This window comes from Serinus canaria (genome assembly GCF_022539315.1).
Source record: "Serinus canaria isolate serCan28SL12 chromosome 7 unlocalized genomic scaffold, serCan2020 HiC_scaffold_29, whole genome shotgun sequence".
NCBI lineage: Eukaryota > Metazoa > Chordata > Aves > Passeriformes > Fringillidae > Serinus > Serinus canaria.
The window spans coordinates 4,734,317-4,761,443 of NW_026108147.1; the positions used below are offsets into that span (position 1 = coordinate 4,734,317).

The 27,127-nt window shown below is 49.6% G+C and overlaps 1 protein-coding gene across 6 annotated transcripts in view; it reads right to left on the reverse strand.

Moving 5' to 3' along the window:
* HDAC4 (histone deacetylase 4) overlaps positions 1 to 27,127 on the reverse strand; it is a 175,481-nt gene that overhangs the window by 25,388 nt on the left and 122,966 nt on the right. For 3 of the 6 annotated variants that reach the window (XM_050987626.1, XM_018911871.3, XM_018911878.3), the window contains 9 exons: positions 25,996 to 26,136; positions 24,072 to 24,184; positions 20,562 to 20,678; positions 19,335 to 19,533; positions 16,758 to 16,987; positions 10,719 to 10,976; positions 9,313 to 9,499; positions 2,718 to 2,851; positions 1,319 to 1,439 (listed from right to left, as the gene is read on the reverse strand). In XM_050987626.1, coding sequence (XP_050843583.1) covers positions 1,319 to 1,439; positions 2,718 to 2,851; positions 9,313 to 9,499; positions 10,719 to 10,976; positions 16,758 to 16,987; positions 19,335 to 19,533; positions 20,562 to 20,678; positions 24,072 to 24,184; positions 25,996 to 26,136 — 1,500 coding nt within the window. The remainder of the gene's footprint in view (positions 1 to 1,318; positions 1,440 to 2,717; positions 2,852 to 9,312; positions 9,500 to 10,718; positions 10,977 to 16,757; positions 16,988 to 19,334; positions 19,534 to 20,561; positions 20,679 to 24,071; positions 24,185 to 25,995; positions 26,137 to 27,127) is intronic. The other 3 variants (XM_018911876.3, XM_018911873.3, XM_018911874.3) reach the window with 3 other exon arrangements.

Here is a 27,127-nt window from a genome sequence, read left to right on the forward strand (position 1 = left end):
CACTGGAGCAGAGGCAGAGCAAGGGCTGCTTCCCCCACAGGTTCTCTACAGAAACCATCAGGAATGGTTCAGCAATTTGGGTGTCCCCCCAAAAATGCTATCCAAATAAACTCTATCTACAAAGGCATCTGTGGCACTGCTGAGACAGATCCTGCCCAGGGCCAAGGAGGGAGTGGAAAAGTATCCCAAGAGAATTTTCTCAGCTATCCCAGGGAAGATTTACCAAAGCTCCTTCGGGCTGTGGGTTTTCCACTCCCGAGCATATGACATCATAAATTCCTGAAAGTTTACATCCTAATGGAGCTATCATTCAGCTGGAGGTGTCTACTTTTGGGTTCTCTGGCCTTAAAGAGGTGGGAAGTGAGCTATAAATGCCGTGCTAATTGTGTGTTTAACCACTGCCTAATGGCTTCCCTCTCTGGGAGCTCATGGACACACTGAGCAAAATCTTTCCAGCTCCTTTGCTGTGGCCACTACATCACAAAGGCCACAGAGTTAAACCTCTTTTTACATCATCCAAAGTCTGCCTAATCCCAAAATAAACTTTCTCAACATCTCAACGTTCCAGAAACAGTTTTTTTGGGGGGCTTTTTTTTTTTTTTTTTTTGCCTTTTTTTTTCCTCAGATCCCCATGTGGCAACTTCCCAAACTGTCCCTCCAGCCTACTGCTGCAAAAAGGCAGGAAGTAAAGGGAAGTGATGATGACTCCACAGAGGTGCTGAAATCCATCTTGCTTGGTTGCTTTGGAGGGCTGGTTATCTGAACATCCATCCCTTAGAATTTCTGCTGGGAAAATATCTTTTTTTTTTTTTTTTTTTTTGTATTTTTGTCTGTATTTTACAATAGACACGGCCCTGTTTCAGGAAGATCTGGTCTCCAGTGAAAGGGATAAACAATCCCACTCCACATTAAACAAATGTAGAGGCCCCTGCATCTCTCTTGCTGACTGTCCAAAGCTGCCAGGGGTTTGTTGATGCCTGTGCAGCTGGCTGGGGGCTGCAGATCCAAATCCTTGGGAGTCTGCTCCAGTTCCTTCCCTAGCCATGGATAACTCTCTAACACCCAGAGCGCCCAAGGATGAAACAGACTGCCTGAACTCTCCTTCCTCCTCAGGAAAACATCCATTTATGTTCTGAAGACATCAAAGAAAGGAGGTTTAAGCTCTCTAGGGTTTAGGGGTCTGCCTGAGGAGAGGGAGATGGATCCTGTGCATGGAGCTGGGAACAATCCTCTTGGAGATGCATAGTGCTAAGGATGAAAGGAGCCCCAGCACCTCTCCCAGGGGTCAGGAAGGGGGTTGTCCCCCAGGGAATGGTACCTAGAAGTTTCTTGCTGTCCAGTTTCTGCCTGTTCAGAGGGTTTGTGCCGTAGAGCAGTGTGTGCGCTTCCGAGTGAACCGTCTGCAGCTCCTCCAGCGTCGCCTTCCTGCCACGGATGCACTGCAAGGGGAAGGAAAAAAATCACTGCTGAGTGCCTGGCTCTCTTTTCTGTCTCCTTAGCAAGCCATCAAGACAGACAGCAAAACACTAAAGTGGGTCCTGAGGTGGGAAATTCAGGTTTTGGGTTAATCCCTTCCTCGCAACATTTATCTGCTCGACACAGAAAGTCATCTTCAGATCCAGTCAAGGTAAAGAAGGAAACTTTGAGACACGAGCTGGCAGGAGGTGGTGGGGGTGAAGGAAAGGTGACCAGAGAGACAAGGGAGTGCATCCTTGAAATGGCAGGGCAGAGCCTGAAGCAAGCCAGCAGGGAATTAAGGCAGAATTTACTATTTTTGGAAAAAAAGAAGAGTCTGGTGAGGCTGCAAGTCACCTGTGGGCAGGAGGGAAACACAGCTGGAAAGCAGGTGAAGATCAACAAGAGCTCCCATAGTGAGAGCAACCAAAAGTGCCAAGGTAAGCACAGAAATTAAGGACAATAAATCTTCTTTAAGGAAATCGACAGGAAATTAAGGACAGTAATATTGCCTGGGATCTTACAGTCACAAACTTATACACTGGAGAACATCTCTAACAGCCATTGAGGAGGCCAGGCTATTAGCAGTGAGGCTCATTTGGTCCCAGAAAATCCCAAAATTCGATTAAATGGGTATCCACAGACAGAGACAGGTTTGAAAGGGATAAAGGAGGGCAGGACAGGGAAATTTAAGGAATGGCAATGCTGCCACCACGTGGATATCTTATCTGATGGCTGGGAACATTCCCAGCCCCATCCTGACAGTGCTGGAATATTTATGCTCTGGGATTCAGCCCTCCCAGGTGCTCAAAGAATTGATGAACACACACTTATACCCCCATTTATCACCACTGCTGTTAGCTGTAACTAATAACCACTCATTAATTTTTATTATTAACCTTCATTCTTTCTGTTTAATATCTACACTTTTCTCTCCATTTGCTTGCTCTTAAAATACATCAAATAAATCTAATTTACCCTCTTGTGATGGAATGGTGCTCAGTGCTTTCCTCCTACCCCCACTCTTTTTACAGCATAGCTTGACCATTACTAATTAAAGAGCACAAAAAAAGTTATTAAAGCACAGAAAAGCTGTTGCTTTTGCTGGAATAATTGGGAGGGGTAACAAATGAGAGGGTTACATCATATCTTGCTCTTTTCTTTGGCATAACAGCAATATAACAGTAATAATAATAATGTTGTAATGATATTAATAACACTAATAAAAGCAGCCATGTGGGCTGTTCTGGTGTTTCCCTTACCTCACACTTGCCCCTCAGCCCCGTCTCCTGGAGCCTGGACCAGATGCTCTGGATCCTGCCTGCATGCTCAGGGTGGCTGTTGGTGTTTCCACAGGTGCACTGGTGCTTCAGCATCAAGGTGTCATACACAAGGCCTGCAGCACAGGGGACAGAATTGCTCTTGGGTTAAAAAAACACCAAAATTTGCCAGTTTGAGGGAGAAAAAAAGGGTATTTTGCACTATGGAGTCAACAGTTCTAGGCCAGAACTGTGTGTTTGAGCAGGAGTCACAGAGAAATGGAGCCCCAAAGCTGCACCCACCCCTTCCCACAGAAATCCTCCAGGGACAGGAGAAGCAAAATCAGCACCAAGATGTGAAATGAAATGCCAGGGGGAGGTGACACCAATGTGAGCACAGAGGTGCTGGCATTCCACTGGTATTCCAGTACTGAGCAGCACCTGCAGCAAGTGAGGACTGTGTTTGTTATGGAGCCACAGGAAGGTCATGTTTTCTGGCTCCAAAGTCATCCTATATGTGATCACCAAAATGACCTGGAAGTGCCCTGGAATTTTTAATGAATATATTCCCAATAGCAATGAATGATGGTGTAAGCAAGGGATTTAGGCAAAGCTGCTAGAAACAACCCCCAAAACCCAGATCTGGCATCCTACACTTGAAAGGGAGTTGGGGTGTTGGACGCAGTGATGGCCAAGAAAGCATGGTCCTGGGTCTTGCTGACAGGAATGCTAAGGAATGGGATCTGGGGCTTTTCCCCTGGCTGCCAAAACACCTCCAGGGCTTGGGATCAAACCCAGAAAGACCAAGCCGTTCCTGGCTGTGTTTCACAGGCAGCTCCTGCTGTTATTTGCTAATTACAGCTCGTGCCGTTATTTGCTAATTGCAGCCATTAGCGCCCACCTGGGCACCGGCACTGGGCAGGTTCCTCGGGTGGGAAAGACAGCTTCTCTGGCAGTGCTGCACTTACTGGGAGCAAAGGGAGCATCTTAGGGATTTTTGGCAACAACGCAGCTTTCCCAGCTTCTTTATCAGCCAGTCGGTTTCCTGTCACCTCCTCCTCCACCCTGCCTGGTGCCCCCTGATGTCTATTATTGCTCACTTGTTTTGGGAAGTTCACCACCTCCAACAGGGCAGAGATTAGGCTCTCATGAGCTAAGGTCCTTCCCCTGCAGGTTAACAAACCTCTTTCTTCCCATGATTTCCCAAATGCATGGATCCCCCCATATGCACACTTAGAATCAGTGCAACCATTCCCTGTCTTGTCCCGGGATAACTGCAGGGAGGCGTTCAGCCCAGTGAGGGGGGGCTGGGGCAGCTCAATCCCCCTGCATTCCCAGGGATTTCCAGCATGACAGCAGCACAGGAGGCTCTGAGTCACACTCCAGAGTTGCCTGGGTACAGTTCTGGAGGGGAACTTGGGATTCCATAGCCAACAGCAGGTCCCCCCCAGGGACAGAAGAAATTAATCATTTCTCTCGGGCAAAAGACATGAAGTCAGATGCTGAAATCCATCTTTCCTTCAGCCAGAAGCTCCAGAAAACAGAATGAAAGTGTATGGTTTGGGTTTTTGTCCCCCAAGAAAAGTGTTTCTTGCAGGAAGTATCTGTATGAGAGTTGGTCCAAGGCCTGGAGCCCCTCTGCTGGGAGAGCTGGGGGTGCTCACCTGGAGAGGAGAAGGCTCCAGGGAGAGCTCAGAGCCCCTGCCAGGGCCTAAAGGGGCTCCAGGAGAGCTGGAGAGGGACTGGGGACAAGGCCTGGAGGGACAGGACACAGGGAATGGCTCCCACTGCCAGAGGACAGGGCTGGATGGGATATTGGGAATTAGGAATTGTTCCCTGTGAGGGTGGGCAGGCCCTGGCACAGGGTGCCCAGAGCAGCTGTGGCTGCCCCTGGATCCCTGGCAGTGTCCAAGGCCAGGCTGGAACAGCCTGGGTTAGTGGAAAGTGTCCCTGCCCATGGCAGAGACCTAAAACCAGATCACCTTCCAGGTCCTTTCCACCCCAATTTTCCATGATTTCTATGGAATGCAAAGGTCTAGATGAGAATCCAGAGCCCCTGAAGGCAGCAGTGGCAGGAGCCACTCCCAGCCCCCGACGTCCAAGGATGTGCAGCCAGCTGAGAGCAGCTGGGGCAATCCCGGGCGAGCACACCCACAGCTGGATCCGTGCTCCCAGCTCCAGCACGGACACACCGCACAGCCTGGGAGCTCCAAGGGGCTCACAGGGAACCCTGAGAGCAGCTGGAGCTGGGGCTGTGCTCCTGCATGTTCCCAGGCCTGGCTGCAGCTGCAGTCCCACCTCCTGGCTGGGTGTGGGCACGCTGTGCCACCAGAAATCTTGGCACCCCACTCTGGCCCTGGCTCTTACAGCTCTGCAGCCCCAGGGGAGGTGTCTGGCAGCTCCTCACTCTGCTGTAGGTGAGTGCAGAGGAGAAAAACACCCCCCAAAAGCCAAACCAGGATGGCTTCCAGGGAGAGAACAGAGCCCTGGTAATTGGCTGCCCTCGGGTCAGCCCAAGTTCACCTGGAGGAGGTTGTGCTGCAAAGCTCTCTCAAGGTCTCTCGTGTTTGATTCACAGCATCAAACACCACCAGGAGCTGCTGGGCCAAGGCAAGCTTGGAATTCACCTGAGGAAAAGCTTTCACCCCAGTCTGAGTTTAACTGAGCTAGTGCAAGGTCTTACTCTAAAAGAAATTCCGACTGGATTCATGGAAGAAATTCTTCCCTGTGAGGGTGGTGAGGCCCTGGCTGTCCCAGCCCTGGAAGTGTCCAAGGTCAGGTTGGACAGGGCTTGGAGCAGCCTTGGACACTGTGAGGGGTCCCTGCCCATGGAACTGGATCATCTTCAAGGTCCTTCCCAACCCAAACCGCTCAAGGAATCTATCTCACCCAAACCTGCTGTTCACAGACCTTGCTTCATCAATGGTTCCTCCTTTCCCAGGGCTTCACTGATAACAGCAGGGTCAATCACTCATCACTTCTCTTTCCTAGAAACCAGGCCAGCTGAAAAGGGAGCTGTTCCCAGCTCCTTCCTGTGGCTGGGGACACTCAGCTGCAGACACACACACACACTCACACAAAGGGAAGCTCGGCAATTTAAGCTCAAAATACAAAACTGCACTGGCTGTTACAAGTTAATTGAAGTGGTGCTGGAAGCAAGACTCTTTTCAGACATAAGAACAATAATTTTTAAAGGTCAGCACTAAAGCAAAACCAACTGGCTTTTCTTGGCAGAACAAACATATGATCTGAGGTTCAGATAATTATATTGCTCTGCACAGGAGAGAATAAATGCCTTCATCAGAAAGGAAAAACCCTTTAATGCAGAACATCAGAATAATTTGTGGACCCATTTTTGCAGGAGATCAGAGACTGGATAATTGGAGCTATGCAAATTAATGGCCTAACCTGAGGATCCTTATTCAAGTGCACAGAACAGGGCAGGCATGAGTATTCATTAAAGTCACAGGGGCTGCTGGAGCTAGAGAGGGCGAGTTCAAGGACCTGCTTTCTGGGAGGAAGGAAAATTAAATGTCATGCTTCAGGACATCAAACTGATGGCTGGAAGGATCCAGGAAGGGCACGGCCCTCCCTTTGATGTGGAGTAATGGACATCATGTTGGAGAGCTGCAGCATGTGGCTCTTTGCCCCACACCTTTGAAGTCTCAGGTGCTGGTCACTGAGAGAGACAGGAAAATAAAATATACATCAACCCCAGAACTTCCAGCTGTCTGCAGCTAACTCAGTCCAGGGTGAGCACCAGCTCTCTGTATTATTTCTGTATAATATACCAAACATGAAAAGGAGGAACAATTCCTTTGTCTGTTGGACAATGGCTGCTCTCTCAAGGGCCATGTTCCCATCCACAGTGATCATGGCTGGCTTCATTAGGGCCATGCAATGACGTTTGCTTCCTGCAGCCCTCTCACCAAACCATCACACCAATTCCAACCCTCACTCCTCTGCCTTAGGATCAGTCTCCAAAGCACTTATCAGCCAGATGGATTTTCCTCAGGAAAAAGAAGCCTGATGCACTTCAGCACTACTTGCTTTTGAAAAACACCCAAGACTTTAATTTCCTGCCTTCCACAGAACAGCTCAATCCCGGTGATTAAGCTTTAGCATCCACCTCCAGAAACACAATCTCCGACACGCCACCATGCACAACTCCAACAAAACATGAGGCAATTTAACTCACACATGCTCAGCAGCTGAAATGTCTTTCCTCCCCTTTCTCCTGCTTCCATGCCCATGGCAGTGGGCTTTTTTCCCCTGCTTCCCCAATGCAGACAGTGCAGGTTAATTAAACCAGACCTAGGACTAGTGTTAGGACTATTGCAGAGGCCTTACCTTTATGCTTTGCACCTTAATTAGTGCCAGTGAATGCCAATTTTATTGTGTTTTTCCTTCTCCATTCACCCAGCATAAATGCAGAGATTGAAGGAAAAAGAAAAGTCAAGCCTTTGGAATCTTAATGTGGATAAATGCTGTGAAAATATATTTTACAGGTGAGCTACCTGAAGCATTCTGCACCTCATCTGTACTCTGTGCAGTGCTGGATAAAAGCAGTGTGACATTCCACCTCGTATTTTAAGCCCCTTTTTTAGTTTTTCAAACTCTGCCTCTGAAGAAAATAAATCCTGATACCAGAATGGCATATTTTCCAAGCAGCACAGCTCTTAAATCTGCACTCTTACTGCTGCCTGCAATTTTGAATGAAATTCAGAGGCACAGATCTGAGTCAAACACAGATCCTCTGCTAGGAAATGTTATTTATTTCTATGTTCAGAGTCTTGCATGTGATTGATTGGGCAGCTTCAATACCGGCAGAGGAGGAGGGAAGAAAGAGAAGGAATGAATAATCCCTTCAAGCAGGGCCAGGCTTCCTTGTTTTTAAAGGCCCAAGGTTTGGGGTTAAGTATATTAGAAGCTCAAGTTTCATCTGCTCTGACCCTGAGCCAGGGGACTTTTTCTTGCACCCCTGGCAAAAGCCAGATCTTTTAATCTGGCCAGAACCGATTGTATTTGCAGTTTTGCTGAAATTCTGGGTTAAACCTTAACAACAAACAGGGACTTTAAAGGGCTGATTTGCAAACCTTGAGCCATTCTCTGGGTTTTTCCAGAACTGACAGCACATGCTTCCCACCCTGCCTGCAGCCAGGAGCTGAGGAACACTGAACATGCCACTATTACTACACCACCAGGGCCTGAAAATAAACCCGATTCACAGCACTGAGCTGAGTGATGCAAGAAGTGTAGGTTAAAAATGGAATAAAAGCAGAAGTGAAAGGGAAATAACATCATGAGTCGCTCTTATTTGGGCGTTGTGGATTCCCCCCCTTTCCTTTTCCTTTTCCCAGGGAACACATCACGTTGCAAACTGTTCATTCACAAAGTAAGAGCCTGACATTTGGGGAAGAAGGCGGACTTTGAAATCAGTCCCCATCAGCCAGCACAGGGCTTGAGGAGTTACATGGAAAATCAACTTTCAGCTTTTGCTAAGGGCACTGAAGAAGCAGAAAGGATATTTGGAGTAGAAAAGTTGGCTGTCAGGATACAGGAAGAGCAATTAAGTTTTTTTGCTTTAAATCTTGGTGGGAAGATCACAGAATCCCAGGGTGGTTTGGGCTGGGAGGAACCTTAAAGCCCATCTTGTTCCACCCCCTGCCATGGGCAGGGACATCTTCCACTAGCCCAGGCTGCTCCATCCTGGCTGTGAACACTTCCAAGGGGGAAGTAGGGGATCAACACCTACTTTGCACTTGTGCTTTCCACCAGACAAACACAGGACTGCACTCATCATTTTCCTTCGTAAGTAAGCAAACACCCTTTGGTCTCTTTGTCTCCCCAAGACAAGTGGAAATCACCAGCTCACCTGCAGGCACAGCCCCCTGTGTGACAGGAGGAGGGGAGGCTGCCAGGGAGCCTGGAGTAGATCACTGATGGCACAAGATTATGGAAGGACTGGAGAAGGTGGAGGAAACAGAGCCAGCATTGCATTTGGCACTCTGTCCTTCAGGAGCACTGGCTCTCCCTGCCTTGCCTCTAAATCAGCTCTGTCCCAGCCTGGGACTCGCTCTGTGTGCCTGCAGACACAGCCCCAGGGCTGTGCTGCTGCTGTGTCTGCAGGGTGTTTTTGCTCAGAGGAAGGGACAAGCAGGACAAGAGGGATGACTCAGTGAGCTCCTTAAGGAAGGCAGGATGTTCTGGAGTACCCAAATGGGGATGAATGCAGAGCCCACGCTTACGGATTTGCAGGGATGGGAAATAAAATCATAGAATCATCCCCATGGAATGGTTTGGGTTTTAAAAGAGACCTCAAAGTTCACCTCATGGGTGGGTAGGGACACCTTCCACTATCCCAGGGGGCTCCAAGCCCTGTCCAACCTGGCCTTGGACGCTTCCAGGGATGGGGCTGCCACAGCTGTTCTGGGCAACCTTCCCACCCTCACAGGGAATGATTTCCTTCCCATACCCCATCTACCACTACTCCCAGCCTAAAGCCATGCCCTCTTTTCCGTGCCCTCACAGAACAGCTCAGAGTAAAACAAACCAGTAAGCAGAGCCCCCCCCAGCCCAGAGCCCCCAAAAAGCTCACCTGTTGTGAACCTTGGCTTAGTGGGTGGCTCCTGCACGGACATGGGGAAGGTGGCTGAGGCAGGGGAGGACTGTGCCCGGGACAGGGGCCGGTGTCCCCCAAAGGACACGGGCATGCCGGCCGCCTCCAGCGACGCCTGGTAGTTCCTCAGCTGGTGAATCCGCTGCTGCTCCAGAAGCAGGGCTTGCTGTGGGCAAGAGAAGCAGGCAGTTGCTGAAAGGGCCTTCCCAAAAGGGTTTCTGAAGGCTCTCAGGCTTGGACTCCTTTCCCTCGCATGCAGCAAAGGAAGATGTGACATTTCTGGGGCCGAGTCAGACAGGCACAGCACACAGAGCCCCAGCCTGAGCCTGCTGCACACTGACAGGGCCACTGCCAGGGGCAGCTCCATCCTCCCCCACAGCTCCCTCATCTTCCTCCCCCTGGCCTCCCACCCCACTGCCCTGGACATTTAACAGTGAAACAGTCCAGGCCATGGAATAAGTCCCACTCAACTGGATCCCAGGCTGAGCTGGTTCTCTCTGCAGCCACACCATCAGCTGGACAGGCTCCTGGTCAGAAGGGATGGCTGCTCCATCCCATCCCCTTTATTAATTCCCTCCTGCTCTGAGGCAAAACACTTGCAAAGGAGACACTATTTTAGAGACTTCTGAGGTGTGACCATGGATTCAGGATTACAGTGGAGAGGCTTCACCTTCAGAGGAATGGTATCACTGATAATGGTCCATCATCACCAACTCAGAATTAGAAAATCCCACGATTTCTAATTTGCTTTGGGCCTTAAAACTCATCTCTGCCACGGCCAAGGACTCCTTCCCCTATCCCAGGTTGCTCCAAGCCCCATCCAACCTGGCCTGGGACACTTCCAAGGGTGAGGTAGCCACAGCTTTCCTGGGCAAATGTAGCTCCTGAGCAACATCCCACTGTGCTCCCTTGTTATTTGATTTATCACCTGCAATCCACAAGCCTTGGGTGTTTTCCCTCAAAAGTGAGCCTGGCTGGAGGCTCCAGGATCTCTAATTCTGAAGCAGGAACACCCTCCACTCGTCCCCTGTTCCCTTACGTGCAGTCTTTCTCTGGAGAAATTAGTTTAAATTCATTAAACCAAAATACAGTCTTCTGCTGGTGGCTAGTACTCAGAAATGTTAGGATACACTTTATCTTCTCAAAGAAACAGCCCAGGAAGTGTTTCAGTGGCTCAGTAAACACAGTGACTGTGGTTTTGTGCAGGTGATCCACACTCTGCTCCCTGGGGTTTGCCAGCTGGCAGGTGACTCTGGGGAAGGAACCCCTTAATTTCACACGGGGTTCCTGTACCCAGCCAACCCTCGGGAGCTGTTTCCCCTCACAGCAGCACGAGGTGACTTCCAAGCCCAAACCCACGTCTCACAACCAGCCAAGCGCCAGACCTGGCGGAAGAGCAGCTCCTGCTCCGCCTGCCTCTGCCCGGCCTCCAGCTCCTGCTGCGGCTCTGCCTCCTCCTCGTCGCTCTCGATGGGCTCCTGCTTGACCTGCACCACGCTGCCCAGCGCCGGGGGCTCCTTGTGGCCCGCGGCCCGCTCGCCGTAGGGCTCCTCCAGCAGCGCCTGGTGCTCCCGCAGCTCCTCCTCCGTCTCCTCGGGGTGGCTCTCGTGCTGCCGCGCCGGCTCCGCGGGTTTGGAGATGATCTGCAAGAACCCCAAAGTCATCAGAGCCGCCTTCCACAGTGGGGAACGCTCGCTCTGCTCTCCGGGCTGGCGGGAAGGAGCAGCTCTGAGTTATTGTGTCTCACAAGCCAAAACAATGTGGGGAAAGGTCAGGGTAACCCTGGTGCCGAGGGCTCCGAAACCCCTTGTCCCAAGTGATGACACCCCTTATTTTCCACTTCATCCTCTCTCTGAAGGAATAAGAGCCTCTTGTTCCTGCACGCCTCCAGATGCTCCTCCATTCACAAACCCGCAGAGCAGCCATCGAGATGTTTGGCAATTAAATTCTGAAAGAATACAGGGGACACAAACCCTCCAACAGGGCTTTTGCTGCCTGTTTGCTCAACATCACCTCGAATCACTCCCTGAATTTTTTCTGTGAGGCTGAAATAATGATTACTTGAAAATCTGTACCCTTATGGAGCTGGTTAAGAGGAAACTCAGGACATGCAGCTGAGAGCAAACCTCAAGAGCGGCATTGTTCCAAGCTGACCTTCCTAAGCAGACACAGTAAACGTATCAGAGAGGAGCTCCTAAACCTAAAGGAACAATTTCATTTTCACTGTAATTCACTCAGGCTTTCTGCAAGTTCTTTGGCAAGATAAAATTCACAGTTCTCTGTCTCAGACTGTTTACGATTTTTATTTGGGATATAAAAAAAACCCCAAATGTGACCTGGATTTAACTCCAGAGTAGGAAAACCAATCCATTTCCTCCTTTTCAAAGAGCTCAGGCTGCCCCTGTTTCACAGGCTTATAAAGAAACTGCTGCACTTTGAAAGTTGTCAGGGCCAGGTTTAATGAGGATTAGGTCATCGGTGTGGTAAGCGATATTGATTTTAAATCTAATAAAGCTAAATCAAAACATGGTTATTGAACACATGCAGGACGAGGGACTATTTGTCAGTAACCTGCTCTTTGAAGAACAGTGGCTCCAATCTGGAACTAAGCCTTTTTTTCCCCCCAAAAGCAGGAAAGAAGGCTCTGCCATATAACCTAAGCAAGGCAGAGGGGCAGGAATGGAGTTGAATCTGGCAAGAGACAGGAAGAAAGAAGAAAGGAAGGCTAAGGAGATCCTGGTGCCACTGCTGAGTGAGGGAAGCACCTGGTGGCATATGAGATTGAATTAATGCCTTATTTAAGACAATCCTTCAGGAATCCCAGGACTCTGACACCAGAGGAAAAGTCTCAAACAAGGAAAACTTCCCTTGGTGAAGGAATTAAAAGACCTGGACATCCTTAAGTCCATGGGACTGTCACAGGTTGCACTCACAGGTGATGGGACAGGAAGCCATAGGCATGAACTAAAACCCATAAAATTCTTTCTGAACACAATAAACCATTTTTTTTTCCTGTGAGGTTGGTCAAACCCTTGAACAGATTCTTCATAGAGGTTCTGGAATCTCCATCCCTGGAGATCCTTGGGCAACCTGTTAGAGGGGGGACATTGCCCTCAGTGACCTCAGAAGGTCCCTGCAAAGATTCAGGGATCAAAACTCCTCAAGGATTTTTGTGATGTTCCTCTGTCCCCCCCAGTTTAATTCCTTATAACACACACTGAATAACCAAACCACATTAAGCTAAAAGTTCTTCTACCAATTTTCTTTAACTCCTCTTAGGCTTGATGAATATTATCTGGTTTAAAGATAATTAAATTATCATAAACCATCTGCTGCTTGGGTTTTTTTTCCCCTGCTTGGATGGAAGGTCTCAAGCTTTTGAACTTCATGCCTTTTGAACTTCTGAACTGCACAAGGTAATTGCTGGGAAAAATAACTTACAGTGCCACTGTCATACCTAATGGGAATGAGAGGCAGTGTAGTTCCCTGGAAGTTTTAAATTATTCCTACTCCTTTAAAATGTAAGAATTAAATGACAGCCCCGGTGAAGGCTGAGAAGACCAAGAGGTCGATGGCAAGGACATTTCAGACATTCTGTCTGCAAAGGGAATCTCCTGGTCTGCCACTAGCTCCAGTTGTTGCAACCCCACCCTCAAAGGAAGATTTTGCAGAGAAGACACTTTCTTACCAACAAATTCCACATAAAACACTCAGTATCTGCATGCCAGGCCCATCCAAACTCCCTAAAAATCTCCCATTTGTGCAGTTTTATGAGCACGTGCTCATGCCATTTAAAATCTGAGGGAATAAAAGTGTGAGGGGCTGGCTGGAATGGTAGCACTGAGAATGCTTGTAAATATATCTGAAATAGTAAGCACAAAGCAACATAAATAACCTCTCCATCCCTTAATTAGCTGTCTGGCTTCCTCTGCCACGAGGTTACTCCTCTGTTTTCATACCCAGTGGCCTCTGGCTGTCACAAGCTGCCACCATAAACCTCTGGTAAAGGCACTGCCTCTCCAGCCTCGGGCAGACAACAACTTCACTCCAGAATAAATTACAGCTCTCTAGTCACAAGCATTTTTAAAAGGCTCCATGCAGCTGGCAAGATTTCTCCTCCAGAGCTTTGAAATACAAAGAACAGAAATTAAAAAAAAAAAAACAAACAACAAAACTAAACAAACAAAAAAAACCCCACCAAAACACAACAACAACAACAAAAAAATAACAAAACCCAAAAACCTAACAAAATAAAGAACCAAAAAACACCACATAGCAAAGTCAGGTCATAAATAAAGGGGAAACCAAGAAGTTCATCATTTTTCTGTGGAACATTTCATGAGGGGAAAAAAAAGCTGCATTTTTCCCTAGTGGCATTTCAGCTAGCATTGGTTTTGTCCAGTAGATGTGATAAATAGAACCACAGACTCATTAAGGATGGAGAAGACCTCCAAGACCAACAAATCCCACCCCTGAGCATCGCTATGCCCATCACTCCAGACCATCTTCTCCAGGACACCTTTCTCCACAGTGGCAAATTCCTGGGACACTTGAAGGTCCTACCAACAGGTTAGAGACATCTATTTACACATCAGAGATCAATGAGGAGACCCCAGCAGAAAAACCACGGAATTCCAGAATGGTTTGGTCTGGATGAGACCCTGATCCCCACCCTTGGGTGGCACCAAGGGTCAGAAAGCCAGAGGAAGAGAGGAGCCAGGAAGCAAAGGAGGTGACATGCCAGGATGTGCAGAAGCCAGCAGAACCCTCCCTTTCCTCCCTCTGGAGGTGAAGGACAAACTCAAGGCAGAAAGAGAACAACTCCTGGACAGCTGGAGACACAGCTTTGATGAAAATGAGTAAAAAACAGGAAAGAAGGCTGAACTCGTTCGACTCGACATGGCTCTTGCCATGCTCCCTCTGGGTTCTGATTTTTAACTTTTATGGACTAAGGAGAAACAAGAGATGATAAGGGATGATGGGGAGAGGCTGACTTGGGCACCAGAGTACCTGGCAGAGCTTTCTGCAGCAGCCAAAGCCTACAGAAATCTCTTGATCTGCTTTTTTCTCCCCTGCAATGATGTGACAGCAGGGGAGAAACAACTGCCTGAGGCAGCCTCAGTCCTACAGCTGGAAGGACCAGGAGACTGGGGAGCTTTTGTGCTTGGAGGAGAGGGAACAACCCACCTGCAAGGCTGGATGGGGCGTGGAGCAAAACTTCTGATATTACAAATCACAGAATCCTTAAGGTTGGAGAAGCCCTCTCACACAATCAAGTCCAACTGTTCTCCCAGCACTGCCAAACCCACCCCAAGCCCTGTCCCCAAGTGCCACATCCACAGGTTGTCTGGAGACTTCCAGGGATGGTGACTCCCCCACTGCCTGGGCAGCCTGTGCCAGTGCCTGAGCACCCTTTCAATGCAGAAATTTGTTCTGATCTTTTCCAACCTAAACCTCCCCTGGCACTTCCCTGTCGAACATTAAACATGAAAAAAGATGGGAAACAGAAGCACAGGCTGATGGTGGAATATCAGCTCAATGAGAATCACAGAATGGTTTGGGTTAGAAGGGATCTTAAAGTTCATCCCATTCCAACCCTCCAGGGGCAGGGACACCTTCCACTCTCCCAGGTTCCTCCAAGCCCTGTCCAGCCTGGCCTGGGACACTTCCAGGGATCCAGGGGCAGCCACAGCTACTCGGATGACTATTCTTAATATTTTCATGTAAAACAACACATTTTTCCTTAGTTGTCTTCCTGGAAAAAGCAGGACTTGTTTTAGCTGCAGTCCTCTCAAAAATTTCATCTGCTGCAGACACCTAACAGGGAACATTTAGGGCCAAAATCTCAACATTTGGAAAATCACATGGAATTAAGAAAAGCCTGCTTTATGAGTACATAAATATATAAAATAATTCACTAGTATTATTTACAGGAAATCCACAAATAAAAAAATTACCAGGCACTGCTAGCGGTCCTGTTAATAATTAAATAATCTTTTATTTTATTTTTAGTCCTGCCCTTAACTCTCCTACACACATGAGGGTCCTAAAATATCCCCAATCTGGGAGAAGTCTTTTCCCATGTCAGCACTTGGATGCTGCCCCATGGGATAAATCCACCACACACACGCAGCACTAGCACTGAAGTGATTTTAACTCATGACTCCTATAAATCAAACACAGGGAAATCAGTTTCATTAAACCCTCTCTGCCTGATTTTGCTGTGGCAAGAGATGGACAAAGCTGGAAGTCAGAGTGCTCCAGTGGCTCTCCAGCTCCTGGGAGGTCCAGGAGAAAGTCTGAATGAGCTCAGTGGATACGTCACATCCAAGGCTTTGGAAAAGCTTTAAAATCCTTCACACAAAAAATCCTTCCAGCTGACAACTTCCCCGAACAAAGAACCCCAACTCACTGCCCCACACCCCATGGCCCTGGTCCCAGGGAGTGTTTGGAGGGGGAGGAAATGGGATCCCTGTGGAGCAGCAGCTCCCCAGGGCCCCGAGTGCGGGGCTGAGCCGGGGCCAGGGCTGGCACCCGTGGTGGCAGCGCTCCAGGAGGACAGCATTGACGTCAGTGACTTGTGTAACCATCCTGCCTCAGCCCGGCCCATGAACAAGGGTTTGGGGGGGTGGGGGGGTTGTGGCTTCTCTCACTCTTTGATCCAGCCCTTGGCAGTTGTGTTTTCTCACAGGACTGGAACAGTGGAAATATTTGGAGGAACCTGTGCTGCAAAGGGAACAGCAGCGATCTGAACGAGCCTGCCACGGGCTTGTCCTGAGCCCCAGAGCTGCTGCTGGAATTACTGCTGTCCTAAGGAGAGCCTCCACTGGAACTCCTTGGGAGGAGTGTTTAGAAATCCTCTAACCAGAACAAATCCCAGAATAGTTTGGGTGGGATCTTGGAGATGATGCAGTTCTACACCCTGCCAAGGGCAGGGACACCTTCCACTGTCCCAGGCTGCTCCCAGCCCCAGTGTCCAGCATGGCCTTGGGCACTGCCAGGGATCCAGGGGCAGCCACAGCTGCTCTGGGCACCTGTGCCAGGAGCTGCCCACCCTCCCAGGGAACAGTTCCTTCCCAATATCACATCCATCCCTGCATCCTGTCCCTCCATCCCTTGTCCCCAGTCCAGCTCTCCTGGAGACCCTTTAGGCACTGGAAGGGCTCTGAGCTCTCCCTGGAGCCTTCAGTTCTTCAGGTGAATGCCCTTAAGTCTCTCAGCCTTTCAGCAAATGTTTCAGGGTATCTGAATAACTTCCCTCACAAATTCATCCTGGTGTTGTCAAGCCTGAGAGCGGTCCAAGCATGAGAGGCCCAGAGGGACGTTGGAGGTAGAGCCCACAAACACACCTGCACTAGAGACCCCGAAATCGCACGCTTGAGGCTGCTGTGCAAGAAAAAAGGCATTGAAAGCTCTGTGCCTACCTTGTTGATGTGCAGCTGCTGCTGCTGGAACTGCTGTTTGTGTTTCTCCAGGAACTGCTGGTGCTGCTGCTGGATCACCAGCTGCTGGAGGGCCTGGGCGTTCTGGGGCAGGGGAGCAGACTGGGTGCGCCCGAGCGGGCGGTGCTGCCGCAGCTTGTGGATCGAAGGGGAGACCCTGTCTCCACCCACCAGGGGCTGTGCGTGCAGGGGCAGTCCTGAAAGATACCAGTCTGAAGATAATATGGAGGAAAAAACAGCAGAGGAGAAACAAAAGGAAGAAGAAAGGAAGGGAGAAAACGGCTGTTGAGTAACGCTGACGGTGACAGTGATACTATGTCAAACCCAGCCACCTCGCCATCTACAGCTGGAGCTGCCTTGAGAGAGAGCTGATAAATTAATCACCACTGCACAGAGCAATGCTCTGCTTGGTTTGAGTTCTGTATCTGCTTGGTGACTCAGAGACCCTCTGGAAACATCTCATTTCTTGAAACCAGCAACACCTTACTGACCTTTCTGTTGCTACATGAGACTACAGTGGTCTGGAGCTTAAACCTCTCAGCTCACCTTGGTTTAGGGACTGATCTCAGGTTCAATTCAAGCTGCACGAACCAGCTGCCTCTCTGTGACAGCATGGCTGCAGTCACTTTTGGGCAAGAAGCCCTCTGCTCTCCTCAGGCTTTGGCTTAGGAGAGGCAGAAGCAGCCCAGAAGTCTGCAGCCAGCTGGATGCTGAGGATTATAAACACCTTGGCATGTGTGTCCCAGGATGTGACCTCCTTCCCCACCAATTCACAAAACTGCCCTAGTGGAAGGAGCTGACTCATGGGAAAGCCTCTTTTCTCAGTAGACTTCAAGAGTTTCTCCCACTCTCTGCTTTTTCTGAAAGGGATCATGTGAAAGGGTATTTGATTTTATAAATGCATGTTCCTGCAGATGTCGGTGAGCACACGACCAGGTCAGCTTATGAATACACAGATCATTGGGAAAGATGTGTTCCTTTTCCCTGAGAGCACAGCTCCTCCTCCCAAAAGTTCAAATCAGGCAGCAGAGCTTGCAGAGGATCTTCTGGAAGACTACCTTCCTCCAAGGCAATGGCCAAGGTGCTCCTGGGAAAGCTTTCCAGGAGACACCATGTTCACAGAATCCTGGAACAGTTTGGCTTGGGAAGGACCTTAAAACTCATGTCACTCCACCCCCTTCCATGGGCAGGGACATCTTCCACTATCCCAGGCTGCTCCAAGCCCTGAGTATCTTCCATCAGGAATAAGGAACATCAGGACATGTACCACAACATGGAGGATACTACCCTGAGTAACCATTCCCAAAAGGAATGGCACAGCTAAGGAATTCTAGTCCAGCTTCCCAAAGTGTCCATGTCTACCTTCCAGTCCAGAGAGAGCCATCATGGCTAATTCTGCAGCTGTCAGGGGACTGTCTCCAGAGCTCAAGGCTCTCCAGCAGAATCCTAATAAACTCCACTTTATTTCCAAGGAGTTTCCAAACATTAGCTGCAGCTTGGCAGCCCGTGCACTCAAGGCTTTGGGGAGCACGTGTGAGCTCGCTGCCTCTCAGCTGCTGCCTCTGGAACGTGTGTTTGTCCTTGTTTCCCTGTGCTGACTCTTTCTCCTGAGTGCTGGGCTGTAACACGTTGTACTCGCTCAGGAAGCCCAGCACAGAGCAGGTGGAGTAGAAGGAATTTGCTTGGAAGCAAACACAGTATGCTGGAAACTGAGGGAAGCAAACACCACACCTCTCTGCAGCAACCTCCCCATATCTATGTGCTTCCAAGCTTATCCCAACCCCGTGGATGTTCCTGGGGTTTGGATGTACAACCAGCCATGAGCTACAATGCTGCAAGGGCTGACACCTCCCAAGAACTTCCAACAGAAATGGAAGGAAGGGAAGGAAAACCAACACATCAATAACTAAGGCAGAACATCCTTTGTCCCAGCACCACACACAGGAAACCAGAAACGCATCCCAGTGGGAATTATTGCTTTGAATCCAGCTTATTTATAGCTACAGGCCTTCCCACAGGTAGTTCATTCTGAAAACACAGCACCGGGAGTGACTCACAGCAATTAACATCCTGCAAAGGGAACGCACACAAACAAATACAATCTGCTGGCAGGCAGCTGCTTGTGCCACGGTTTTGCTATTTATATTAATGATGGAAAGGAAGTGTTTTAACCTGTGATTTTCTAAGTGCGTGCCGTTCGTATTTTCATGGAATAGAAGCCATCCATGGAAAACAGGAGTCGTCAAGATGCAATGGTTTTACCCTCACTTTGATCTGAACTGGTCAGAACTCTAAACAGAGTTCTCAACTTTTACCAACCAACCTTTGCTGTCCTGATGGAATAACAGTATCTATTTTTATCTCACCAAAATGAGGTGGGAGATCCAATTTTGGAAAAATCACCACTAATCAATGAATCAACAAACCAAGGTTTTATATTCCACCTGCAGGGTGTACAGCTGATGCAGGACCTAGAGGCTGCCTTGACAATAACCCAACAGATCCCTGCTGGTTTCCTCTCTTTTCCAGGTGCCCGAGTGCTGCCCCTGCAGCGCTCACCTGTGACCAGGGGCGTTTGTGCAGTTGGCTGTTCCAGTAGGACCATGTGCTGCAGGAGAGGGTTGTGTGCAGTTCCCCCATCCCTCTCCAACGTTGTAGTGCTCAGGTAGGGAGTGAGGTGAGTGCCAGGGAATAAGGAGATCCGCTGCTGTAAGGCTGGGATTGCGAGCCTCTCTGCGTCCTGCTGCGCTTGTCCCGCCTGCAAACACACAGCCACAGGGGGTTAGGAGACATCCCAGGAGCTGATCCCAGCCCAACTGCCATCCCAGAGGCTGATCTCAGCCCCGCTGCCATCCCAGAGGCTGAGCCCAGCCCCGCTGCCATCCCAGAGGCTGATCCCAGCCCCTGCTGCCATCCCAGAGGCTGATCCCAGCCCCGCTGCCATCCCAGAGGCTGATCCCAGCCCCTGCTGCCATCCCAGAGGCTGATCCCAGCCCCTGCTGCCATCCCAGAGGCTGAGCCCAGCCCCGCTGCCATCCCAGGGGCTGAGCCCAGCCCCGCTGCCATCCCAGGGGCTGAGCCCAGCCCCGCTGCCATCCCAGGGGCTGAGCCCAGCCCCGCTGCCATCCCAGGGGCTGAGCCCAGCCCCGCTGCCATCCCAGGGGCTGAGCCCAGCCCCGCTGCCATCCCAGGGGCTGAGCCCAGCCCCTGCTGCCATCCCAGAGGCTGAGCCCAGCCCCGCTGCCATCCCAGGGGCTGAGCCCAGCCCCGCTGCCATCCCAGGGGCTGAGCCCAGCCCCGCTGCCATCCCAGGGGCTGATCCCAGCCCCGCTGCCAGCCCAGAGGCTGATCCCAGCCCCGCTGCCAGCCCAGAGGCTGATCCCAGCCCCGCTGCCAGCCCAGAGGCTGATCCCAGCCCTCCCAGCCCCTGCTGCCATCCCAGGAGCTGATCCCAGCCCCGCTGCCAGCCCAGAGGCTGATCCCAGCCCCGCTGCTATCTCAGAGGCTGATCCCAGCCCTCCCAGCCCCGCTGCCATCCCAGAGGCTGATCCCAGCCCCTGCTGCCAGCCCAGAGGCTGATCCCAGCCCTCCCAGCCCCGCTGCCAGCCCAGAGGCTGATCCCAGCCCCGCTGCCAGCCCAGAGGCTGATCCCAGCCCCGCTGCCAGCCCAGAGGCTGATCCCAGCCCTCCCAGCCCCCGCTGCCATCCCAGAGGCTGAGCCCAGCCCCGTTGCCATCCCAGGGGCTGAGCCCAGCCCTCCCAGCCCCTGGTGCCAGCCCCACTCACGCTGGAGGGGCCGGTGGCAGGCAGTCCCAGTGTGATGTTGGGCAGGGAGGGTGAGGTGTAGAGCGGGAGCTGCGTCACGGAGCCCTCGCGGTTCACGAGCCTGTGAGCCAGGCTGGTCTGAAAGGAGAGTGAGAGCCTGGTGAGAGCCCATCCCCATCCCCAGGACAGAGCACTCACCAGGACAGGGCAGCAGGAGGGGACACAGAGTCCCCAGAATTGCACAGACCCCCCAACAGTCCCAGCCTGGGCATCCCTAGGAGCAGTGTCCATCCATTCCTGGAGCTCTGGCAGCCTGGGGCTGTGCCCATTCCCTGGGGAGCCTGGCAGTGCCCAGCACCCTCTGGGGGAAGAAGCTTTCCTGATCTCCAACCTAAATCTCCCCTAGAACAGCTATGTGCTACTCCCTTGGTACTTGCCCTTCTCAAGCATTTGCCTTTTTAAAGGTAAAACCAATTATCTGAAAAAAAAAAAAAAAGCTTTACAATTGGTGTTTTTCTCTTTAGCAAATAACAGACAATTTATGTTATTTACTAGCGAGTGTTAGCATAAATCAGACTTCAAAATCTCACCCAAAAGCCTCAAGGTTGCATTTATGGAGCTATTTCCTGATTTTCAGGGTGAAATGCAAGATTTGCTCAGTTATCTTTGAAGCAAGAACACTTTAGCAAAAATACCTTTAATTTCTAAACAAGATTGATTTGAAATACGCACTACAGAAGCCATTATAAAAATTACAATAAAGTGCCTGATTTTCCTGTTGGGAAACCAGGGCTCTGATCACCCTGAGGTCTCTGTGGGTGATTTTCCAACATAAACAGAATTTAGACTTCAAGAAGACTTCTGCAGAAGCCTGTTAAACTCAGGTGCTGCTGTGAAAAGGTGGATTTTGTTTAACTCAACATTCTATTATGGGGCAATCTGTACCTAAGTCATGGCTGTCCCATCCCCAGAATTGTTCAAGGCCACCCCCTGCAATGGGCAGGGACACCTTCCACTATCTCAGGGTGCTCCAAGCCCAAAATCCAGCCTGGCCATGGACACTTCCAGGGATGAGGCAGCCACAGCTTCTCTGGGCAGCCTGTGCCTTATTTTTAACAGACTCATTGTAAAAAAACTTCGTTTTTCTCTCTAATCTAAAGTGACTCTCCATGTGATTATTTGTACCCACACACTTCTCTTTCCAAGTGATTTTTGAACACTCCTGGCAATTTTGCTTAATTTAAATTACATAATGTCAGTGTGCTATTGAAAATAAGATACTTATTGTCAGCAGAGGAATGAAATATTTTACTGATATCATAAATGAAATAAAACTACATCCATTTTCCCTTTGAACAATCAATACTCTGGAGCTGTGCCTCAAAGCCTCTCCTGGGGATTTGATATAGAAAACAGAGAAGAGCACAGCAGCTTGATGCTCTGAGCATATGGGATTTGGCAGCATTATCACCACTTTAAACACACAGCTCCCATCTCTGGGCTGAATTGCACACAGCCATTTCTGAATGCACAGTCTGCAGCTGTGCTCCAGGAGTTTTTACAGCCTTGTACCAACTGCAATGGCAGTGAATGTCGTGTGCCATTCAGAGAGGGAAAAACCTTTAAAAACAGTATTTCAAACCAGAAAATGTCTGCTTTAAAGGAGGCAGGGCTGCATTCTTTCCCCACTGAAGGCACTCAAATAATGAACTTCCAACACACCTGGTTCAAGGGCTGATGCAGCAAACTAAGAATCAGTGAGATATACTTCTCATTTAAAATGAAACATGAAGCAAAGAACAAAACACAACATTATCTTTTCAGAAACACTCAAATATTTCCAAACAGTTAATGATGGGAGCATGGGAAGTCCTGGTCCATTGGTATGAAAGGAATCTCCACCACCTGAGCTCCCAGGTCATACAACTCCTACTGAAGAAGAGGATTTTAAAGACACCAAACCCCACTTATCCTTTTTCCCAAATACAGGCCAATGCATCAGGGGATCACATGACATGAATGCTGAAATAAAATGCAGAATTATTTTTCTTTGGGAATGGGAGAGGTTTGGGCAGGACAGGGGTTTTTTTTCCAAAGCATTTGTGCTGCTCATGCCTCAGCCTAAGTCACAAAATTACAACTGCACTACAAGCAGTTGATGGAAAGACTTTTTCCTGTGGTCAGTGTCCATTTGATTAGGTGTTGGTAGTCTAGTCCCAGATGATCAGCTCTAATTACTAAATTGAAAAATCAAATGGATGAGGAGGATGCTCCAGCTTCACATTTACCTGCAGGAGCTCACTCTGACCTCATGGAATGGTTTGGGCTTAATGGAATGGAAGGGACCTTAAAGACCACCTGATTCCAATCCCCTGCAGGGACTTTTGGGAAGCTGCCTGCTCTGTTTATGTAATAAAAAAATTGTCAAACCCACCAGTTTTCCATCAGCAGCAACTGGGAATTTGCAGTTGGCTAAGGACAGACAAAACTGACAGCTCCTGGATTAGCAAAACCAAAACTCAGTGCTCGACCTCCTGGGGCAAGTGAAGCCCCCACCTCCCAACATCTTAATTTTCACACCAATTACCTAAATCTGTGAGGTTTGCTATGGACTAGAGTGGCTGGAATGTCTGCTGCACCATTTGGCAGGGCAGAGGGTGGGGAAGGAGGCATGTTCCCCATATTAAATACTGTTACACTACATTAGAAATAAAAATAAAGTGCAAATCTGTACAAAACTAGAAAGCAATAAGGACTGACATTTCCACCATCAGAAGGCCTTTTCAATTCTAAAGGAATATTTGTGGAGAACAAGCCCCAGCCTGTTTTTGGAGCCCTGCTGTTAAGACAGACTCTATTCATGGGGAGAACAGCTAATGGGAAGCTGGATGAAAAGAAATGCACCAGTAACATCAGACAACCACACTGGTTTTCTAGAGGCACAGTTTATAGTGGGAGCCAGCTCACATGGCTCAGACCCCTTGGAAAAGTTTGGCTCCCAGATTCCTGAACACAGGAGCTGCTGTGCTCAATCCAACCCCACCTCACCCAGGCCAACACCCTGCCCTGGGCATCCAGCAAGGCCTCAAGTGATGGTGGGAGTTTATGGGATTATAAACCAGCACAAGGCACCAAGCTTTCAGATGCCCAATTGTGAAGGAAAAGTTTAAATCCATCCCCTTTAATCCAATTATGGTTTGGTTATATTTGGACCAGCCTACTGCACACAATAAATCCCCCCTATATACAGGAACAAAGTCCCCAAACACTAAAATACTTGCATTTGACCTTGCTGAATCCCTTTATTTTTTACTTTCTCCTCACTACAAAACCACTGCAAGCTACCACAAGCTGCCTGTGAGCTGGCCCAAACCAGATTTAATAAACAGATAAGGCATCCTCCAGGCTGAGAGGTAATTCCCAAAGTCTGCTCCCAGTCACAAATCGGGCTTTTCCTTTTGTGTGGCTTAGTTCCCAAACTCTCCCAGAGCTGAGGGGTGTTACACAGCAGAGGGAAGGGGGACTCTGTACCTCTGCCTGGATACTGGTGACTGATCCTGCAATTCCATTCTCAGTGCTGATGTTGTTGGAGCTGTTGTTCGGAGAGCTGGGACCAGATCCAGGAGCGCTGTTGCATGCAGAGTCTGAAAAACACATTAGAAACCATCTCTGTGATGCTATTTGGACAGATAATAACCCCTCAAGTTTTGTTTTGGATGAAAGCAGCCCTCCTCCTCCTCCTCCTCATTCTCTTCTTCCCCCTAAATCTTTCCAGGGCTCTTAAAATACCAACAAACACTTTCAAATGGTTTATCCAAGTACCTACTCACCATATTTAAGTCTTCTCCCCATGGGGATTTCTCTTGGAGTGTATTAATAACTTGAAATATGATTGAAAGATAATAAAAGGCATGGAAGGTTTGAAGAGGTCAGACTGGAGGATGTCAGAGTTATTCTGCTTCATTCTTCTGGGAGTGCCTCTCTCACCCTCATTCCCTCTAACCCTAAAAACACCTCCTTGCATCAGACCTCCCTCAGAAGGTCTCTCACCTGCTCTGGGGCACAGCTGCCAGTGTTCCTCCTTTTATTTGGGAAGGCTAATGACATTCAAACCTTTTCTTTTGAACTTGCCTCATTCCCCAACCATTTGCAGCAGGAGACTCTCCCAGCAGCTGCAGTTGCTGAGGCTGCAGCAGGCTCCTCACTGCTCCAGAAGGAATAAAAGCTCATTTTTTGCAAGGGCCTGGAGGGACAGAACAGGGGAAATGGCTTCCCACTGCCACAGGGCAGGCTTAGAGGGAACTGTAGGAAGGAATTCTTCTCTCTGAAGATGATAAAGCCCCGGCACAGGGTGCCCAGAGAAACTGTGGCTGCCCCATCCCTGGAAGTGCTCAAAACCAGGGTGGAGAAACCTGGTGAAGTGGAAAGTGTCCCACCAGAACCCTCAGTGTTCTTCAGGGATCAAACATAATTTCTATTCCCCAAATCAGGACTGCTTTTAAAACTTATTTTCCATTTAGATGTCCCCTCTTACCATGACAACTCAGATACTTTTCTAGGCTCCAGGCTGGCTTCTTGAACCACATCCATGCCAGTGAGAAATGGGAGCTTCCACTGCCCTTTCTGAAGTTATTGCAGGGAAAAGTGGTCAGCCAGCAGAGGCTGATTCATCCCAGGAGCCATGTGCCATACAGCATTGTGTGAGTGAAGGAAATTGGATTCTCAGGTCTGAAAGGCTGCCAGAACTCATGGAAAACACTCTCGGGCACAGGCTGGGATTTTTGGGGTGTCCTGTGCAGGCCTAGGGTTGGACTGGATTATCCTTGTGGATGCCTTCCAACTCGGAATATTTTATGATTCCACAGCTTTTAGCTCTTGAAATCCTCCTTCCCCTCTGCAAACAGAGAGGCTCTGACCCAGAGAAGTGCTGAGGCACCCCAGGGTCTCCCAAGCCCACTCCCCTGTCTAAAGGGAGCTCACTTTGAGTTTGATGGAGTGATGATCGTGTGCCTCAGAGCCAGACAAGCCTGGCAGAGCTGTCACTGGGCGGTACTTACACAGAGACAACCCTAGATGGTGCTAAGAATTAACTTTATGGTAATCTCATCACGTTCTTTGCTCTGATCCCACTTGCAAACTTTGGTTCTGGAAGGACAGGACTTTTCAACAAGAAACTGTCAGTTGAGTAGTCAAAAAAAGTTGTACACAGCTGTATGTATAAAGCTCCTGGGTCCAAAACCTTTTCCTATTTTCCATCCTAAGCTCCAGATGTGTCCCTGGTCAAAAGGAGCAGAGGTAAGAGCTGCGGATGGGGACAAGGCCTGACCTCAGCCTCCCCCAGCTGGACAATTCCAGTGCTCTCAGCTGGGTTCCAGCACTGCTGAAGCACACCAAGAGACAGGAGGGCATTCTGGGAAGGGAGAAGGGAGTGAAGGATTGAGGAACTGTCACTTACCCGCCGTACCTGTGACGTCCAGCGGGCGCTTCTTGAGCGCCGTGACCACGGGCCCGTCCTTCCTGCGCAGGAGGGGGCTGCTCCTCCTCTCTGCCACCTTCTGCTTTAGTCTGGAACGCAGCTTCAGGTTGGGCTCAGAGGCTGCCCAGGAAAGGAAACAGTGTTAGCAGTGTCTCAGGGTTTTACTCAGCCTGCAGTTGAGCTCAGCTGAGTTGTGTTGAGCTGTGCTGAGCTGAGTTGGCTGCAGTCGAGCATTTGCAGGAAGCTAAATTAAATTAAGTCATTTGCTAACACAGATTTTGATTGTAACCAATAGGTCTCAGCCCATGCAACATCTGAATTCAACAACAACGACAGGCATTTGAATTGAAAATGTAATAATCATCCTGCAAAGTCTTCTCTGAATGAAGACACAGAACTTGGGATTAGTGCAGTTTCCCACCTCTGCCCAACTCGCTCCCCAGCCCGTGGCAAACCCAGACGAATGGCTGAGCCAGCTGAGATGCTGCTGTTGGTAATCTCTGCTGTGCTGCTGGAAGGGGCAGCTCCACACCCTGGGAGTCATCTGATCCCAGGGTGAGCAGGCTGAGGGAGGGACGCCAGGGCATGGGAAAAGAAAACACCAAAATCAAACCCCACAAGCAAATCAGGTGATTGTCTCCCTGCTGGTTCCTTGTGTCAGCTGGAGCCAGTGTCAACTCAAGGGAAAGGGCATGAGAGTATGGCCAAGGAAAGCTAGAGCTAGGGAGGAGAAGGAGGTTGGTTTGTTTGTTTGTTTGGGAAGCAGCTTGGGGTTACATCATCACAGCCCCACAGCTCAACCCTATCTATCAGCACATCACACACCTGGGAAGTTCCAGACTGCCCAGGGCAGGTGTGGATGCATTTCCTGTGACCACAGCCTTGTGTACAGCATGCTTTTGAGAGACTCCCTCCAAAACACAAATCCTGAGATCCCAAACAGCCAAGGCAGAGCTCCTGGGAAGCCCCAGCGGCCCTGGGGCCAGGACAGCCGGTGACAGAGCACACATTACCGAGCCTCCATCAGGGTCACAAAGCTTTAATCCAACACTCCTCCTGCAAGATGATTTCCTCTGGGAGCTTTCTGATCTCCTGAGCCCTGAGTGAAACA